The sequence below is a fragment of the Dipodomys ordii genome, unplaced genomic scaffold (genome assembly GCF_000151885.1).
Source record: "Dipodomys ordii isolate 6190 unplaced genomic scaffold, Dord_2.0 Scaffold1, whole genome shotgun sequence".
Lineage (NCBI taxonomy): Eukaryota > Metazoa > Chordata > Mammalia > Rodentia > Heteromyidae > Dipodomys > Dipodomys ordii.
In genome coordinates, this window is record NW_012267217.1 from 30,939,306 (window position 1) to 30,957,662 (window position 18,357).

The 18,357-nt window shown below is 45.4% G+C and overlaps 2 protein-coding genes across 2 annotated transcripts in view; both read right to left on the reverse strand.

Annotated features, from left to right (window-relative positions):
• Mipep (mitochondrial intermediate peptidase) overlaps window positions 1-8,173 on the reverse strand; it is a 112,258-nt gene extending 104,085 nt beyond the window's left edge. The window contains exons 1-3 of the mRNA XM_013013248.1: window positions 7,925-8,173; window positions 4,270-4,358; window positions 1,886-1,972 (exon numbers count right to left, since the gene is read on the reverse strand). Of these exons, the coding sequence (XP_012868702.1) occupies window positions 1,886-1,972; window positions 4,270-4,358; window positions 7,925-8,113 (365 nt within the window). The 5' untranslated portion in view covers window positions 8,114-8,173. The remainder of the gene's footprint in view (window positions 1-1,885; window positions 1,973-4,269; window positions 4,359-7,924) is intronic.
• A 2,388-nt stretch (window positions 8,174-10,561) lies between these two features.
• On the reverse strand, window positions 10,562-15,171 carry LOC106003127 (complement C1q and tumor necrosis factor-related protein 9). Its single transcript, XM_013037927.1, has 3 exons — window positions 15,006-15,171; window positions 13,248-13,310; window positions 10,562-11,387 (listed from the first exon to the last, which is right to left on the reverse strand). The coding sequence occupies exons 1-3, from the start codon at window positions 15,169-15,171 to the stop codon at window positions 10,615-10,617; spliced, it is 1,002 nt and encodes a 333-aa protein (XP_012893381.1). The 3' UTR covers window positions 10,562-10,614.
• Window positions 15,172-18,357: the final 3,186 nt, after the last annotated feature.

The following is an 18,357-nucleotide window of genomic DNA, read 5'->3' on the forward strand; positions in this document are numbered from 1 at the left end:
CCGGACCGACCCAAAAAAAAAAAAAAAAAAGGTGGGTCAGAAGTAACTTTAATTTTTAATATTTTTTGTTGTTAAATAAAGTCAGTACTGAGTATAAATCTTGCATGATTAATAGACTTGGGCTTCTTCTCACTTAAATAATGTTGAGGCCTAAAATTACAATTACACAAACTACCCTGATGACACAGCTAACTAAGTAATAGTATACTGAGCACCAGGATTAATGGGATAAAACAGGATCTAGTTCCTGCCACCTTCTAGTTAGTGGGAATAAAATCCAACTCTAGCCCAGCACTGGTAGCTCATGCCTATAGTCCTAGCTCAGGAGTCTGGAATCTGAGGATAGCGGTTCAAAGCCAGCCTGGACAGGAAAAGTCCATCAGACTCTTATCTCCAATTAACTACCAGAAAACAGGAAGTGGCTGTGTGGATCAAGTGGTAGAGCACTTGCCTTGAGCTGAAGAGCACAGGAATAGTGCCCAGGCCCAGAGTTCAAACCCCATGACCAACAAAATAAATAAATAAAATAAAATCCAACTCTGAACCTCATGGTATACAACTCATAAATAGGACACGAGACACATGTAAGATCCATGGTGAGAGCCGACATTAGGTCAAGCACAAACATGTTAGAAAGTGGCCTGTGGAATCCCAGGGGTCAGGAGACAGAGAGAGGCCAGCAGAAGGAAGCAGTAAGGTAAAACTAGATAGTGAAAAGAAGTAAGTGTCCCATAACAAAATGCAGATAAACCGATACAAATGGGTGAGAATTATCTAGGCTATGACATAAATACCAAGAGCAAAGAAATGGCAAACTGTACTATGACTATTCTATATACACATTTGAGCAAAGAAATAAGATACCAAGGTCATTTATCCAATATTCCTACATATTGACTTTGGCAAGTAAGTCTTTCAATTCAGTTTGATAAGCTGAGCTTTTTTCTGGTGGTTTATGCCTGTAATCCTGAGACCAGGAGGACTGGGGTTGGAAGACAGCTGGGGCAAAAAAGCCCATAAGACTCCATCTCCCAAATGAGTAGCAAAAAACTAAGTTGGAGGCATGGTTCAAGTAGCAGAGCACCAGATATGCAAACAAGCCAAGCTAGTGAGGAGGCCCAGGGTTCAAGTCCAGGAACCAGCCCCACCCTCAGTCAGGAGATAAAGCCACCTTGGAGTAAGGAGACAATGAAGAACACCACAGCAGGATGAGGATGGGGCAGGCCCTGGTGTGAATGGAGTAAAAGCCTTCATGTGTAAGGAATCTGACTGGCTCTGCCTTGTCTTTGCCGAAAAACTCAACTGACTCAGAGGCCATGTGTTGGTTTCTTCAGGTGCTAAAGGAGCAGAAGCAGGCTCACACTGAGAAACTACTGGAGGATGCCCTGAGAGAGTAGGTTATCAGCCTCCCATCCAGCAGCTCAAGTCAGGGGTCCCAGAGGTCCCAGGAAGCAGCCTCCAGCTCCGAAGGCTGTGTTTGAACAGTGACTTCTCTAGAAATGGTCTCATCTGACCTACTCATCAACCTCCCAAGCTGAGCATCTGCCATCTCTGGAAGCTTTGCCTTGTTTTAGCCTTTGCCAGCCATTGTGTATGCACAATGTTTTTTGTTTTTTTTTTTTTAATTGGGGTTAAGGTGAGAGGGTCTGGAGAAGGAAAAAAGGTGCTTTCTGGGTTCCTATTTAAGTGGTTTTATGTTTGTATTTTTATACCCAATAAACTACATATTCTCTTAAATTCCAAATAAATAAAATAAGTTCACGTCCTGCCCATATGCAGGGGAGGGGAAGGGGCAGGACTACTGCAGACCAGGGGTCCAGAGTGGAGCTTCCCTGCCTCACCTAGAGAGCCACAGTCTCAAAAAGCAAAAGCAGCATGCACCTACCTGGTTTCAGCATCAAGGGACTCCATGAGTGTTTTGTCAGCCAATAATTTCTGCAGACTCTGGTACAAGTCCACATTGGTGTTCAACCTAGAAAAGGTTGAAAGGAAGTGAAAAGGAAGGAATTTCCTGTACCTTATTCTGTACATGCAAACAACAGTGAGCGAGGGAATCACGCACATGCACACAGGACAAGTCAGGGGCTGCTTTCTATGACCCTGAACTACTTAGAATAGGAACAGTAGTTTGTTAGGCAAAGGGCCACAGGTTAAAGGGTCTGGGAAGGCAAAGGATCAGTGGGAAGCCAGCAGGAACAGCAGTTGGGCAGGAGAGGAGACTATGGTAACTGATGCTATAACAAGGAACTAGTTCCTGTGAGCAAGAGGCCCAGGGCTATTCGTTTTATTTTTGTCTAAACAAGCACTTCACCACAGGAGCCATACCCCCAGCCCATTGTCCCCCTTTCTTTACTTTTGGTCTTGAATTTTTGTCCTGCAGCCAGCCTGGACTTTGACACTATTTAAGCTTCCAGCATAACTGGGATCACAGGCATGCACCACTACACCCCACAATTCAAATGAGAGAGAGAGAGATGTATGTGTGTGTAAGTATGCACACGTGTGCCTATCAGTACTGAGGCTTGAACTCAGACCCTGGGTGCTATCCCTTCTCTTTTTCACCCAAAGCTCTACTACTTGAGCCACAGCTCCACCCTTTTTTTTTTTTTTGGTAGTTTACTGGAGATAACAGTCTCATGGACTTTCCTGTCCAGGCGGGCTTCAAACTGTAATCTTCAGATCTCAGTCTCCTGAGTAGCTAGGATTACAGACACGAGTCACTGGCACCGAACTTAGATTTTCAATAAGAGGAAAGGTGCAAGGATAAGCGGGAGGCTGAACTATCATGAAGGTATTGCCATCCTGATTCGGACCCCTTGCTGGAGCTAGGGCCACCTAGGCTTACTTGGGTAAAGGGGGGCAGGGTGTCAGAACTCAGCACCAAGTTAAGGTGCCACATCCACCTACAAGATGCCCAGTGGCTGCCCTGTGACCTGCATATATGAGTTACATGGACCCAGGTCACCATGGATACTGAATGGGAGTGTCTGCACACTCCATACCCCAGTGGACCTGCTGCTGCCACAGATGCAGCTGCCTGCCGGGGGCTGATACAGGTCAACAAAGCGCCCACCACTCATGCCCTGGCCTCCACCTACCTCACAGCATCCCCCACAGGCCCCATCCTCCTTCCCAAGGTGCCAAGGCCTCAGCATCCTTGGGACTCACCAGTGTGCGGGGCTGCCTACTGGTGAAGCCTCAGGAAGGACAAATCAGTAACCACCACCCACCTTTTCCTACCCAGGGATCCAAAGGCAGTCACTCTCCAGGTAACTGGCAGAGAAGCAAAGGCCGGTTTTCATATGAATGGAAGAGTTTCTCTGCCACATCCCCATGGGTCCCTCAAAGGTCAAGCCAATCAGAGCTTCCTCAGTGGGAAGAGGCAGGCCCACTGTCACATGGCAGCAGGGGGACAAGGAAGAAAGCTAGAGCCACCTTCTGCAGGCCTCCCCTCCCCCCCTCCCCCAGAAAGCCGGCAGCAGCTTAGAGTGGTCCTGTACACTTAAGCTCATCTCCCACGCTAGGCTTGATGTTAGAAAATCCTGAGATGTTAAAATCTACATTTGCCACTAGTTCTAAACTATACCAAATTTGTAACTTTCATCTCTACAACAAGAAGAAATCAGGCACTCTTTTTGTACTTTGGTGGCCCTCTACTTTGATCTCGGGGCCTTGGGCTTGTTAGAGCCACACCTCCAAGGGCCAAAACACGAATCAGTTATACAGGCAGCCCTGAGAGCATCTGGATTTTTCCAGATGGAGAGATTATCTATGGCTCAGCACTGGGAAGAAGCCAGAAGCAGGGCTCCAGACAGGGCTGTGAGTGTTTCACCTGCATTGGATTGAAGCAACAGCCCCAGCCTTCACCACCAATCCATTGACCCTGCTACAAAATTCAGAAAAGTCACATGGACTGTACCAGGTTCAATGGGGAAAGCTGGCAGCTGGACGTCCTGAGAGTGCTGGGTCTTCTCCAAAGCCACCCCCTCTGCCAATTCACAGTCACACAATGTAGCCTGGGCCCCTATTTTCGCATCTTAAATCCATGCCAGGAGAGCCCAGGCTTATACACATGACATGGTGTCATGTTCCTCAAGGGCTTTGAGAAGAAACAATGCAAACAACAATGACAGAATGCCCTCTCCGCTGCTGGAAGGGCACTGAGAGGAGTCCAGTGCTGAAGTGAGCCCCCGCCCTCCCACGGCTCCCCTCCCTGACCAGGGTGCACGCACACCACTGCCCTCTCACTGCGTGGCAAAGATCACACACTTTTCCACCACGGTGCCAATACTGCGACAGGCTTCTTCAGCGGCCTCTCTGAATGCTGGCTCGGGGTGTGCAATTTTCACAAAATCAGCCTAAAAAAAAAAACAAACAAAAAAACAAAAAACAACAGGAGGGGATTTGATGGATGCTTGCTTGCAAGATCCAAGGGAGGAAACAAAAACCTGTGTCTTAATAATGTAAGCTGTGCATTTACATGATGGAAGCCTTCTTCAGCTAGCAAAGAAAAGCAGCTTCTTCTCAGATATTTGTTATTTTAACTCCGGAGTCCTGGGAACCAAGTCTGTTTCATTCCAAAGAAAGTGTTTCAATGAACTTCATATTTAGAGAAGTTTTTCCTCGTTCAAATGAACAAGAAAATCCTTCCTAAGTCTCTGGTTCCAATGAGCATCTAAATCCTAGTTTCAAGTATTTTTAAACTCAAACTGCAATATGGTTTTCCCAGAAAGTATACCAGACACTTTAAAAAAAGAAAAATGGGGTTTTCCCAGAAAGTATACCAGACACTTTAAAAAAAGAAAAATGAAAAAAGAACTAGCCAGATTGTAGTTCAAACCTAGCCCAAACAGGAAAGTCCCTCAGACTCTTATCTCCAATTAACCACCAGAAAAACCAGAAGTGAAGCTGTGATTCAAGTGGCAGAGTGTTCAGGGACAGCACTTAGGTGCTAAATTCAAGCCCCCCCCCCACAAATCTGAGCAGTATTATTTTAAAAAATAATTTAACCACATTCAAGGCTTTATGTGGAAAACAAAGGTACATTCTTCCTACAACCTTTTTAGGGAAATAAGAATTGCTTGTCCCCCGTCTAACATAGTACACAACCACACTGCCACTGAGATCACTAGAATGAAACTGCTTTAAAAAATGAAACCATGTAAAACTAGATTTCATGTGAACTGTAAACAACACTTCAGGTGAACAGGGAAATTCAGAGAAACTACTACCTTCTTAAGTCTTCAGAAAAACACATGGCTATGACACAAAACAAAATCACCACAAGGAAACTGGGATTGGTGGCATACACCTGTAATCCCAGCACTGGGGAGGCCAATGTAGGAGGATCAGGAATTTAAGGAAACCCTAGACTACACAGTGAGAGTCTGTCTTAAGAACAAAAAATTCACTACAAAGTAATTTTTTAAATCAAATATCTTTCAAAGAAAAAACACCTAAATCCATGTTTTGATAAATTAATTATGTCAACTCGAACAATCTGTTAGTACGAAGGCATCAGAAAAATGAGCAACGTAAGGTTTACAATAGTTTATAAATTATGAATGGATATGTTGCAAAGATTAGCGCCAATGTTAAAACTCAAAACCAAAAAGTACACCTACTTCAGTGTATTAAAAAAAAGCCTACATATAGCAAATAAAAACCAATTTGAGGAAAACATTTCTATTAAATAAAAAACATGATTAAAAAAAACAAAATGACCATTTTCTGGGAAATAAGTTTGTAAAACTACTGACTTACAATGGTATATTGATTATTTAGGCAGGTAAGATTTAAATGTTTAAAAAAAAAAACTCCTTGAATTATCTTACCCAGAGAACAAGACATAAAATAAGTTATTTATAAATATATTTCATTGTACTTTAAACATAGTTGAACACATACAATATAGAAGTTTTTATAACCTTCTTTTTCTTTCATTTCATTTCGATTTGTTTACTGAATCAGTTAGTTAGGGATTTTTGACACAGGTCTCCCTGCGGAGCCACACTGGTCACAAACTCATGACCCTCCTGCCTCAGCCTCCCAAGTCAGGAAATACAAGTGTCTAATGCCATGCCCAGCTTTAGTTTTCTAAATGAGATATAATTATACATAACAAACATTAAAAATTTTAAAACCCACAAATGGGATAATATATAGGACAGGGAACCTAAATTCTTTTAGTGAAGAAAAAAGCAAGAGAAACTGAGACAGCAACTAACGTTACTTCTGTGATTCTGACTGCCGAAATCAATCTCTGCAGAGGTGAAACGTCTTTTCAGGTTTCAGTGACACAGTAGATGAAGAAGGGACAACCCCCACAGCTTCCAATCATGGAAGACAACCTGTCCTAAGCACACAATAGACGGCTAGCACAAAGACCTGGGAAAACTGAGGTCCAAAACATCATTCCTGGGAAAACTTGTAAACCTGAGATAATCAATCAGTCTTCTTTAAAAATATTATAGTGAGGGCTGGGAAGGTGGCTCAGTGGTAGAGCGATTGCCTTGTATGCATGAGGCCCTGGGTTCGATTCCTCAGCACCATATAAGAAAAAAGAAAAAAGCCGGAAGTGGCGCTGTGGCTCAAGTGGTAGAGCGCTAGCCTTGGGGTGAAAAGCTGAGGGACAGTGCCCAGGCCCAGAGTTCAGGCCCCACGACCGGACCCAAAAAAAAAAAAAAAAAAGGTGGGTCAGAAGTAACTTTAATTTTTAATATTTTTTGTTGTTAAATAAAGTCAGTACTGAGTATAAATCTTGCATGATTAATAGACTTGGGCTTCTTCTCACTTAAATAATGTTGAGGCCTAAAATTACAATTACACAAACTACCCTGATGACACAGCTAACTAAGTAATAGTATACTGAGCACCAGGATTAATGGGATAAAACAGGATCTAGTTCCTGCCACCTTCACTGGGGGAGGGGGGAGAGGAGGGTGGTGCTTTACCACATAGGTTTATCATAGTATTCCACGTAAGTGTAACAGAATGTTTACTAAAGAAGTGTACAGACCCAGGTATGGTAGGTAGTGTGCATCTGAATCTTAGTGTTTGGGAGATAGAGGAAGGAGGATTGAGAGTTTGAGGCCAGCTTGGGCTATACAATGAAACCCTGTGCAAAGAGTGAAGAGGGGAAGAGAGGGGGAGGAAAAGGTGGAAGAAGAGGAGGAATGGAGAGAGAAAGGGAGGGAACTAAAGAGAGAGGGGGAGAAAGGGGAAGGAAAAATAAATGTAAAAAACTAAAATCATTAATCCCACCAATGATAACCTCTATTTAAAATTCTGTATTTCCCTCTAACAAACTTTCTATGTTATATTACTATTTAGAATCACCAATTAATTATACTTTTGTATTTAGCTTTTAAAAATAAAATAACATCACAAACGCTTATCATTAAATACTGTTCAGAAATACAACTTTTAGGGGCTGGGAAGGTGGCTCAGTGGTAGAGTGCTTGCCTTGCATGCTCAAGGCCCTGGGTTCTATTCCTCAGCACCACATAAGCAAAAAGAAAAAAGCCAGAAGTGGCGCTGTGGCTCAAGCAGTAGAGTGCTAGCCTTGAGCTGAAGAGCTGAGGGACAGCGCCCAGGCCCAGAGTTCAGGCCCCACGACCGACCAAATAATAATAATGTGCGAATCCTGGGGCTTGCACTCAGGACTGCTATCACTTTTCCTGTGCTTTTTCGATCACGGCTAGGACTCTTACCACTTTTTTAGATTGGTGGTTAACTGGGAGATCGGAGTGTGGCTTCGAGCCCTAGCTGGGATTACAGGCGTGCGCACCCGCGCCCGGCGCCTCCCCGCATCCTTACAGCGGGAGGAAGGCCCACGGACGCACCCACAGCCCTGCACCTGCCACACCCCCAGGACTCTGTGGGGTCGCGAGGCCGGCGTGACCCCCGACCTCCGACCTCTCACCCGGCGCTCGCCGAACAGGTCCAGGCGGCGGCCCTGCGGCCTGACATTGAAGGCGGCGCCCACCGGGGACCAGCTGGTGCTGACCCTGCGGGTCGGGCTCCCGGGTCCGAGGCTGCCCCGGCCGGCTCGGCAGGGCCACGCAGCCGCTACGCCGGCCCCCAGGCCGCTCAGCCTCCGGGTGCACAGCATGGCGTCCCGGGGGGAACCCCGCACGCCGCAGCCCAGCCCCTCCGAGCTCACGCCGCGCGTTTCCAAGGCAGCGGCCCACGCCGCACAGCGTAAGGCCGCACTTCCGGGCCGGGACGACGTGCACACGCGCACAGACGTCTGGACGGCAAGAGCGTCGTCACGTCGCCTCCTCGGGAGCCGCTACGCTCTCGCGCCGCCTCTTGGCCGGAATGAGGAACTGACGGGACTCGGGCTTCCCAGCCACGCGAATGGAACGCGGGAAACGACCTTGGAATTCTCGCAGAAGAATGAGTGCAAAATGCTTGATAAGAAATGCACTCGTTACCTTGCTCGTGCAATTGTAACCATAAAAAATAAGAAAGCAGCAGCGCAAATTCCAGTTCCCCTTGGGGATGCCAGCCCTCCTGTGGTTGAAGCCAGGAGGTCTGAGTTCCCCAGTCTGAGCGGCATAGGGAGATTATGGAGAGAAGAGAGGAAGGGGAGGGGAGGGGAGGGAGGACAATGAGAAAGAAGGGAGGGGAAGAAAAACTAGAGGAGGAAGAAACAGAAATGAACTCATGGTGCCTGGCCAAGCCCTGTGCTCTCAGGAGTGCCCTCTGGTGTCCACTATGGTAGGTAAGTCTTTATTCCTATATATTTCATTGTGACATTTCACACATGTAAACAAGGCATCCTGATCAACCTCACCCCTCTATCACTCTCCTCTGTGCCATTTCCCCTTCTTAAAACAATTTCAAGCTGGGGACTAGGAGCTCACGCCTATAAGCCTAGCTACTCAGGAGGCTGAAAGCTGAGGATCGCAGTTCAAAGCCAGCCCAGGCAGAAAAGTCTATGAGACAATCCTTACCTCCAATGGATCACCTAAAAATCAGAAGTGGCACTGTGGCTCAAAGTAGTAGAGCGCTACCTTGAGCGAAAGAGCTCAGAGACAGCGCCCAGGCCCTGAGTTCAAGCTGACCAAAAAAAAAAAAAAATTCAACAGATGTCACTGTTCCATTTTCATATATGCAGATAGCCTTTTCTGACAATATTCCTCTTCACCCTCTTCATTAGTCCTACTCCCTCCTGCTGGCCCTCCTACAACAGACTATTTTATTTCCCTGTCAATCTTTTCTTGTGTGTATTAATTCTATCAAGATGTTTCATCAGGGTATCTTACATGTGCATACATAATATTTTTTTCAAAATAACCCTCATTGCTTTCCTAACCACAGTGCCATCTTCTGTCAAAAGGCCTCAGCTTAAGGAAGCTCTTGGCTACTCAGGAGGCTGAGATCTGAGGATTGTGGTTTGAAACCAGCCTGGGCAGGAAAGTCCATGAGACTCTTATCTCTAGTTAACCACCAAAAGTCAGGAAATAGAGCTGTGGTTCAAGTAGTAAAAAAAGCTAAGAGACAGCAGCACACAGGTCCTGAGTTCAAGCCCCAGTACTGCCCATCCCCACCCCACCACCAAAAAACATCTCAGCATATAAAAGTGTTTCATTGACTTAAGTAAGTATAATTATTGCAGAACTGTCGAAGAAAATCATATTATTCAGTTCCGTCTCTGCCCAATAAGAACCATGAGACACAAAAAGATGAACATAGAGGCCCAATTCCACTTTTTTGTAGTATTCAGATAAAATTTAAACTCAAGTCAAATTCCTTTGACATGGCTAGCATGGCAGCAAGTGTAACTTGACTCTTAGTGTTGGGATTTTTCCACTATTGTGAAAATTCATCCTCTAGGATGGTAGACTACTTAGGCTGTCTTAGCTAGAAGTGGTAGAAACAACAGTACAATTCAGAAAGTCTGCCTTTAGGGACAGCTGGATTTAGGAGCCCAGACAATGTCAAAACTGGTGTTGTTCATCCATTTTCCATTGCTATGACTACCTGAGATTGGCCATTTACTGTATCTTCTTTTTGATTTCTGACACAAAGTCTCACTACGTACCTCGGGTGGCCTCAAACTTGCTGTGTAACCCAGCCTGTGTAACCCAGGCTGGCCCTGAAGTCATTGATCTTTCTGCCTCAGTCTCCCAAACGTTGGGATTCAATCTGTGTATTGCCACACTTGCTTAAGAAATGTAGTTTCTACAGTTCCCAAGATTGGGCAATCCAAGAGCACAGCATCAATCACTGGGGAGGACTTTCTTGATACCTGATAACACAAAAGAGGGCATTTGTCTCCAGTTGCCTCAAGCAAAAATCTGGAAATGGAGGTATGGCCTAAGTGGTAGAGCGCCAGCCTTGAGCGAAGAAACTAAGTAAGAGGCTCTTAGTACCAGCATACACACACACATGCAAGCAACTGTTTATTAATAATTTTATTCAGTTAAAGATTATAAAAGTTAATAGACCCAATTTTAGGAGTCACTTGTCCTGTTTTTGCCTTTTTTTTTTTTGGCCAGAGGACGGCAATCACTAATTTGAGGAATTCATTTCATGAAATCATCCGATTGCTTCCATCACCAACCTAATTCTGCCAGGAGAAGCAGTAGATGGGCCAAGTCTCCATCATGAGCTACTGAACAACAAAAATCCAGTGAATGTGGTGTCGTCGTCCTCGTCGGCAAACAAGCCATTGAACCTCTCTCCTCCCGTCACCTGCATCCACACCTCGTCCCCTAGCTTCAGCTCTAACACCAGCCCGCCCGAGGCCTGATCCTCAGAGCTCATGTAACCATCCTTCGTGTGCAGGACTTTTACCCCATTTCTCACCAAAGAGACCTGCACGTTCCTGGAGAACACAGTGATGTGGTAGGTGAAATAATACACTCCGGCCACGTGGCAGGTGAATTTCCCGGTGGCGACGTTATAATGGTTAAATTCATTGTATAGGATCTTATCAAACACAATGGGAACATCAGGAGAAGGAAACTTACTTAGGACTGTGAGACCCACCGTAAAAGCACTCTTGGGTAAGACGGGAGTCTCCCCAATTTTCCCCTTTTCTCCTCGATCTCCTTTCCATCCTCGTATTCCCCGGACTCCTGGCTCACCCTGGGGTCCCATGGGTCCAGCTTCTCCCTTGGGACCTGGCTTGCCCATGGGGCCTACAGGACCAGGTAAGCCCTTGGGACCCAAGGGTCCAGTGTTGCCTATTAGCCCTTCTGGACCAGAGGGACCTACGTCGCCTTTGTCTCCCTTCTGCCCCTGAGGGCCAGCCTGTCCTTGGAGCCCGGGCTCTCCCGTGGGGCCAATGGATCCCTTTGGCCCGTGCTTCCCAGGGGGACCTCGGGATCCTGGGTCACCTTTGGAGCCTTTTGATTCAACCTTGCCATCTTCTCCTGCACAGAAGAAGAGAAGAAAGAGGGGCTGTGTGTGAAAGCTTTCCATCAAGAAGCTGACATCCGAGGGTTCCTGTTGGAAGCCAGTCTGAGAGGCAAGGCCCAGGAGATTCTTATCTCTCCATGAACCAGCCAAAAAAAGTTGGAACTAGTTTTTGTTTTGTTACTTTTTGTCTTCTTTTTGTCTTGTTTGTTCATTCATCTGTCTTTGGTGGGGTAACGTGAACAAATGCAGCAGTGGTACTCACTGGACACTATGTTGAAAATGAACTATACAACTTGTAGGTGGGATGGGAGGGAAAAAGTGGGAGAGAGTGAAGGAAGGGGTGACACCCAAAAAAGAAATGTACGCTTTATGTGACTTATGTAACGGTTACCCCTCTGTACCTCACCTTTATAACAATTTTTTTTGGGGTCCAGTTGTGGGGCCTGAACTCTGGGCCTGGGCTCTGTCCCTCAGCTCTTCAGCTCAAGGCTAGCGCTCTACCACTTGAGCCACAGCACCACTTCCAGCTTTTTTTTAATGCTTATGTGGTGCTGAGGAATTGAACCCAGGGCCTCAGGCATGCAAGGCAAGCACTCTACCACTGAGCCACCTTCCCAGCCCTATAACAATTTTTTTAAGCCAGAACTGGAGCTCTGCTCACTAGTGTTGAGGGAGAGGAGGATGAGAGAGTGCCCAGTTCAACTCCCACTACACAAATTAATAAACTTTGTAATCGATACAAGATGATACATAATTTATCTTCTCCCAAATTATATGTATGTAAATATGCACTTGCAGATGTACGTGCACACATACACACACCCCTCTTTTTAGTATGTATAGTTACTGGGGCTTGAACTCAGGACCTCACACTCTCACTTGGCTTTTTCTACTCATGGCTGGTGCTCTTCCATTTGAGCCACACTGCAACTTCCAGCTTTTTGCTAGTTATTTGGAGATGAGAGTCTCTTGGATTTGTCTGTCCAGGCTGGCTTCTAATTGCAATCCTCACATCTCAGCCTCCTGAGTCAGTTAACAAGCATGAGCCACTAGTATTTAGCCCTAAGTGTCTATGTTTAAAGGGCCAAAGGAAATACCACATGCTATGTAGAATTAATCTTTCAAAGGTCAGCCTTCAGGGCTGAGAATGTGGCTTAGTAGAAGAGTGCTTGCCTAGCATGCATGAAGCCCTGGGTTCAATTCCTCAGTACCACATATACAGAAAAAGCCAGAAGTGGCGCTGTTGCTCAAGTGGTAGAGTGCTAGCCTTGAGCAAAAGCAGCTCAGGGACAGTGTACAGGCCCTGAGTTCAAAGCCACAGGATTGGCAAAAAAAAAAAAAAAGTCAGCTTCACACCTACAGCATTGCTGGACCAGGGCTACACTTATCTAACTGCCGTAGTGTGTGACTGCTTTTTTGGACTGTGGTGACAGAGACTACTTGGCCCACAAAGCTGAAAAGATTTGCTATCTATCTCTTTCCAAAAAGCACTTAGAGTTGCCTGGACTGGGTACTGGTGATTCATGCCTGTAATCCTAGCTACTCAGGAGGCTGAGATCTCAGGATTGCAATTTGAAGCCAGCCTGGGCAAGAAAGTCCATGAGACTTTTATCTCCAAATAACCACCAAAAGGTCAGAAGTAGAGCTGTGGCTCAAATAGTAAACCACCAGACTTAAGCAAAAAGCTCAAGGATAGTGTCCAGGCCCTGGGTTCAAGTCCCAGGACTGGCTCCAACAGAAAAGGAGAAAAGAAGAGTTTCCTGGGCCATTGGCTCCTGAGAGCTATAGACAAGACTCCAAAGAATCATTTAACACCTATTGCCAACCCCTGAAATAGGTCAAGTTCTGTATTAAATTGTTCCCCCATTATTCACCTCGTTCTCCTTTCTCTCCGCTCATCCCATCCTTCCCTGGGCCCCCGGGGCGGCCTGGTTCTCCTAGGTAGAAAAGAAGAAAACAGACAAGACATGAAATTCATTGGTCTCCATGAGGAATGGATGGTGGAGGATTCTGGGCATGACCCCAACCCTAATGGGCACCCCTTCCTTTCCACTGGTATGGGTGGAAAGAGCGTTGAGCACCAAAGTGTGGAGCTGGGTAAGAGGAATGAGTGATGTAATGGATGGGGTGACTCCCCAAAATTCCAGCCAAGGAAGGAGGCCTGAGAAAGAAGGGTACACAGTAATGTCACCCATTTTACAGCAATGTCTTTTTCCCCTTCCTCCCTTCCTTCCCTCCTATTTCCCTTTCTCTTTCTCCTTCCTTGTTCTACCCCCTCACTTTCTGCCCCTTCCTCCATCCCTTTCTTTTTTCTTTCTCTTTCTCTTTTCCCTCCCTCCGTCCCTCCCTTCCTCCCTCTGTCTCTCTCTCTCCCTCCCTCCCTCCCTTCTTTCCTTCCTTCCTTCCTTCCTTCCTTCCTTCCTTCCTTCCTTCCTTCCTTCCTTCCTTCCTTCCTTCTTCCTTCCTTCCTTCCCTTCTTTCCTGTACAGGGGCTTGAACTTAGGGCATCATGCTGTGACTTGACTTTTCCCCCGCAAGCCTGGTATCACTTAAGTCACATCTCCACTTATAGACTTTTGCTGATCAATTGAAGAGAAGAGTCTTCTGGACTTTTCTGCCCAGGCTGGCTTCCAACTGCAATGCTCAGACCTCAGCCTCCTGAGTTGCTAGGGTCACAGGTGTGAGCCACTGATACCTAGCTGGCTAAGTAGTGTGAGGAACTCTCATGGCAGCACATGCAGGATGTGAACACGAACACTGCCATCCTGCTGTAGGATCGTTGCTGGTTAGGCACTTCACTATCTCTGTTGTTAGGCCCACTGTGACACCCTGGAAACGCTTGTATACAGGTAGCAGCTGACTTCCTTAATAATGACCCCAAAGTGACCTTGGCAGTGACATTGATAATGGGATATACCAATGACATTGGTCTACAGTTGTTCCATTTTGTTAGTACCATTGTTAATGTCCTACGGTGCCTAATTTGCCTGGAGTTCTGTGCATATAGGAAAAAAACAGTAAATTTAGGGTTGGTACTGTTCATGTCTTCAGGTACTCCGTGGGGCCTAGAACCATCCCTCTGTGGCTAATGGGCACTGCTATAGGAAACCCTAAGTTATGTCTAGATTTGTGTGTGTGTGTGCGCATTTGAATTTAGAGCTTTGAGCTTTTTTCTTTTTCTCTCTCAAGGCTAGAACTCTACCACTTGAGCCACTTCCAGGTTTTTCTTTTTGGTGCTTAATTAAAGATAAGAGTCTCAGGACTTTCCTGCCCAGGCTGGCTTTGGACCATGGTCCTCAAATCTCACCCTGCTGAGTAGCTAGGATTACAGCTGTAGGCCATCAGGATCCAGCTTGTGAGTTCTATTGGCCTCATGTTGCTAAAATTCCGTCACCAAATGGCTTCTAGCACTGAAATGGCTTGCTGGGTCAAGAGACCAAAGTTGTCCCTAGGAATGGGGCCAGGGTCCTATTGGCCCTGTCTGGCACTTTTACTCCTGCACCCAGGGAATATCATGATAGTGATCAGGCCATTATATGACCTGCAAGCCCCAGGGTGGCCAGACCTCAGTGGGAGATGGAGACTCCACTGAATGAGTGGGAAGGTGAAAGTTGATGGAGGGTGCTGAGTACCTGTGTCCCCTTTGTCACCCTTTGCTCCATCCCGTCCATCTCTTCCCGGCAGGCCATTGTGACCTGGATTTCCAGGGATGCCAGAATACCCTTGCCGACAGGTGTCCTGGGGGCTCACGGTGCCTGTGCAGACCCCCACGGTGAGCAGGAGACACCAGATCCTCATGGTTCAGCTGATACTCACCAAACTGGAAGAGGAAAACCAGTAAGTCATGGACACAGCCTTCTGCTCATGGCAGAGAAAGGGGTGGCGCCTAAGCAGGCCGTCCTGGAATGCACAGAGCAAGCAAGGGCAGAAAGTTGATGGCTTGGAAAAACCAATTGCAATCAGAAAGACGTGTTAGTGAGAGGTAGAGGCAAGATCATGAGCTTCAGGCCAGCCTGGAAAAGAAAAGAATGTGGTCCTAGGAGGTAACACATCATTGGGACCTTTTTTTTTTTTTTTAATCAGTAGTGGAACTTGAACTCAAGGCCTCATGCTCTCATTTGGCGCTTTTTTTTTTTTTCTCAAGGCTGATGATGCTCTCTCATTTGAGCCACAGCTCCACTTCTGGCTTTTTTTGGTGCTTTATTTGAGAAAAGAGTCTCAAAGACTCACCTGCCCAAGCTGGCTTCCAATTATGATCCTCAGATCTCAGACTCCTGAATAGCTAGGGTCACCAGCGAAATCCATGAGCACCCAACTTGGTACTAATCTTAATAGGAACAACAAATGTAGAAGCCACATTTAAGTTGAGAACATATTATTTATTGTTTCAATTTGAGCAGGTCACTTTCTGAGCCAGAGGAAAAAAAGAATATTTACTTACCTTGTAAGGCCGATATAAAGACGATATTTGACATATGCACATGAAAAGTACACATTATAAATACTAACACACACACCTAATTACTTTCCAATCCATCACTTCCACTTCCTGGAATATACTCAAAAAAATGGTAAGACTTGTCTGCGTAGAGGTGGTTTACACTTGGAACCCTAGCTACTCAGGAGGCTGAAACCTGAGGATTTGGGTTTGAAGCCAGCCCAGGTGGGATTTTCCAGGTGGGAAAATCGGTGAGAATCTAATGTCCAATTAGAAAAAAAAAAAAAAAAGCAAAAGTAGAGCACAGCCCTGAGCAACAACACTAAGGAGCATGCCTAGGCTTAGCCTGGTGCCAGTGACTCATGCCTGTAATCCTAGCTATTCAGGGCTGAGATCTTTAGGCTTAAAATGTGAAGACAGTCCAGGCAGAAAAGTTTGAGAGACTCCATCTTAATTAACTAGAAAAGTGCTGAGCTGGAGGGGTGACTCAAATGGTAGAGTACCAGCGATGTGCAGGAAAGCAGAGAAGGAACATTAGGCCTTGAATCCAAACTCTGGTATTGCCAAAAAATAAAGAAGGGAGTAGGGGGGAGAGAGAGAGGGAGAGGGAGGGGAAGGGGAAGAGACCAAAATATTATGTACATTGTATTGATACATATGTATATGCATATATGCAGAAAATACATGTAGATGAGAAGTAAATATATGCAGGTGCACATGGTTTCTTTAGAGTAGTGAAATGGTAGAAGTGTCTCTCGTTTTTGGGGTGTGTGTGTGTTGTGGGTCATGGGGCTTGAACTCAGGATCTAGGTGCTATCCCCTGAGCTCTTTTGCTCAAGGCTAGTGCTCTGCCACTTTTAGCCACAGCTCCACTTACGGTTTTCTGATGGTTAATTGGAAATAAGTCTCATGGACTTTCCTGCCCAGGCTGGCTTTGAACCTCTATCCTCAGATCTCAGCCTCCTGAGTAGCTAGGATTAGGCATGAGCCACCAGCACATGGTGCTAGTTTTGTTTTTGTTTTTTTACTTTTTCCTAGGTATTTATAAAAATTAGCTAACCAATCATCCAAAGGACTGTTTTCCCATCTTATGGAAGTCTCTGAGTACCGCAGGGCACAGTCTAATGCAAAACAAGTGCTTTGGGAAAAGGAAAGGCAGATGTTTCCTTCTGAAGTGACAAACATGCTTTTTTAGGAAACTGGGTTGAGTTTTCTCAGCGCCAAATCCATCCACAGTTGCTACCTCTGTTTAACTCAGAAGTGGCTGGCAGTTCACAGACCAACCTTTGTTGGGGGTGTATACTTTTCCTTTCAACTTTTCAAGGTATGCAGTTTAGGTTGCTTCAGTGACTCCCCCCTCCCCACAAAAACATCACAGGATCATAAAGACATCAAATTGTGATAGATTCTGTCTACTCCCCATAGAGAAGAGCTAAGAGAAAACCAGAATGGTTTATTTATCTATTTGCCAATACTGGAATTTGAACTCAGGACTTTGCTACTTGATAGACTTGCTTGCCAAGGTAGGGAGCTGTGACTTATGTAGTGACACTCTACCCAAATATTTAAAATGTATCCTCATTTGCCAGAAATCTGTTTTGAGATAAGGTCTCTCCCATGTATTCCAGACTGATCTAGAATTCTGAGTTCATCTTCCTCAGCTTTCTGAGTGCTATGATTAAAGGTGTGTATCACCCTTGTGAAGGTTAAAATGTGTTTTTGACTTTAAGTATCATTATCCCACAATGCTATGAGATTTGTAAAATTTATGTCATCAATCTCAATAAAAAATATTTTAAAAAAAGGTGTGCATTACCATACTTGGCTAGCTGAGCAATGTTGATTGAGGTTCAGCTTCCTGTGCATAAATGTCGGGGATGAATTAACACTCTGACAGCCCTCTCTCCCTGACAACCTCTAAGGTGCCTTTGTTGGAATATTTTCTCCTATATGCTCTTCACGTTGTGAATTTCTTCTTCAACACATAGAATTTGACTATACTGTAAAAATTAACATAAACCATGAATATAAAAACATACATATTATAGCCAGGTGCCCGTGGCTCATACAGCTAAACCTAGCTACTCAGGAGGCTAACACCAGAGAATCATGGTCCAAAGCCAGCCTGGACAGACAAATCCAAGAGACTTTTACCTCCAATTAACCAGCAAAAAGCCAGAAATGGAGGTGTGGCTCAAGTAGTAGAGCTCTAGCTTTACAGGACAAGGGGAGGGGAAGCCTAGCAAGAGTGGAAGGTCCTCACTTCAAACCCCAGGACCAGCTCAGAAATAAAAGCATAAAAACATAATTAAAACATGTGCAAAGTAAGCTACAAGCTTTTCTAGAAAGCTAAGAAGGTCCATTAGTTACTCTTAATGGCTTACTTTCAGCTGCTAGATCTTGCAAAAGAATTTCCAAGCTGCTTTCTTCTCCCATTGTCTTTTGCTCAAGAAGAAACATTTGCCAACAGCTCATCTCTGTCTTACCCAACAGATACCAGATGGTGGAAGAGTAGGAAGCTATGGACAGGAAAGATACTTTTTTTT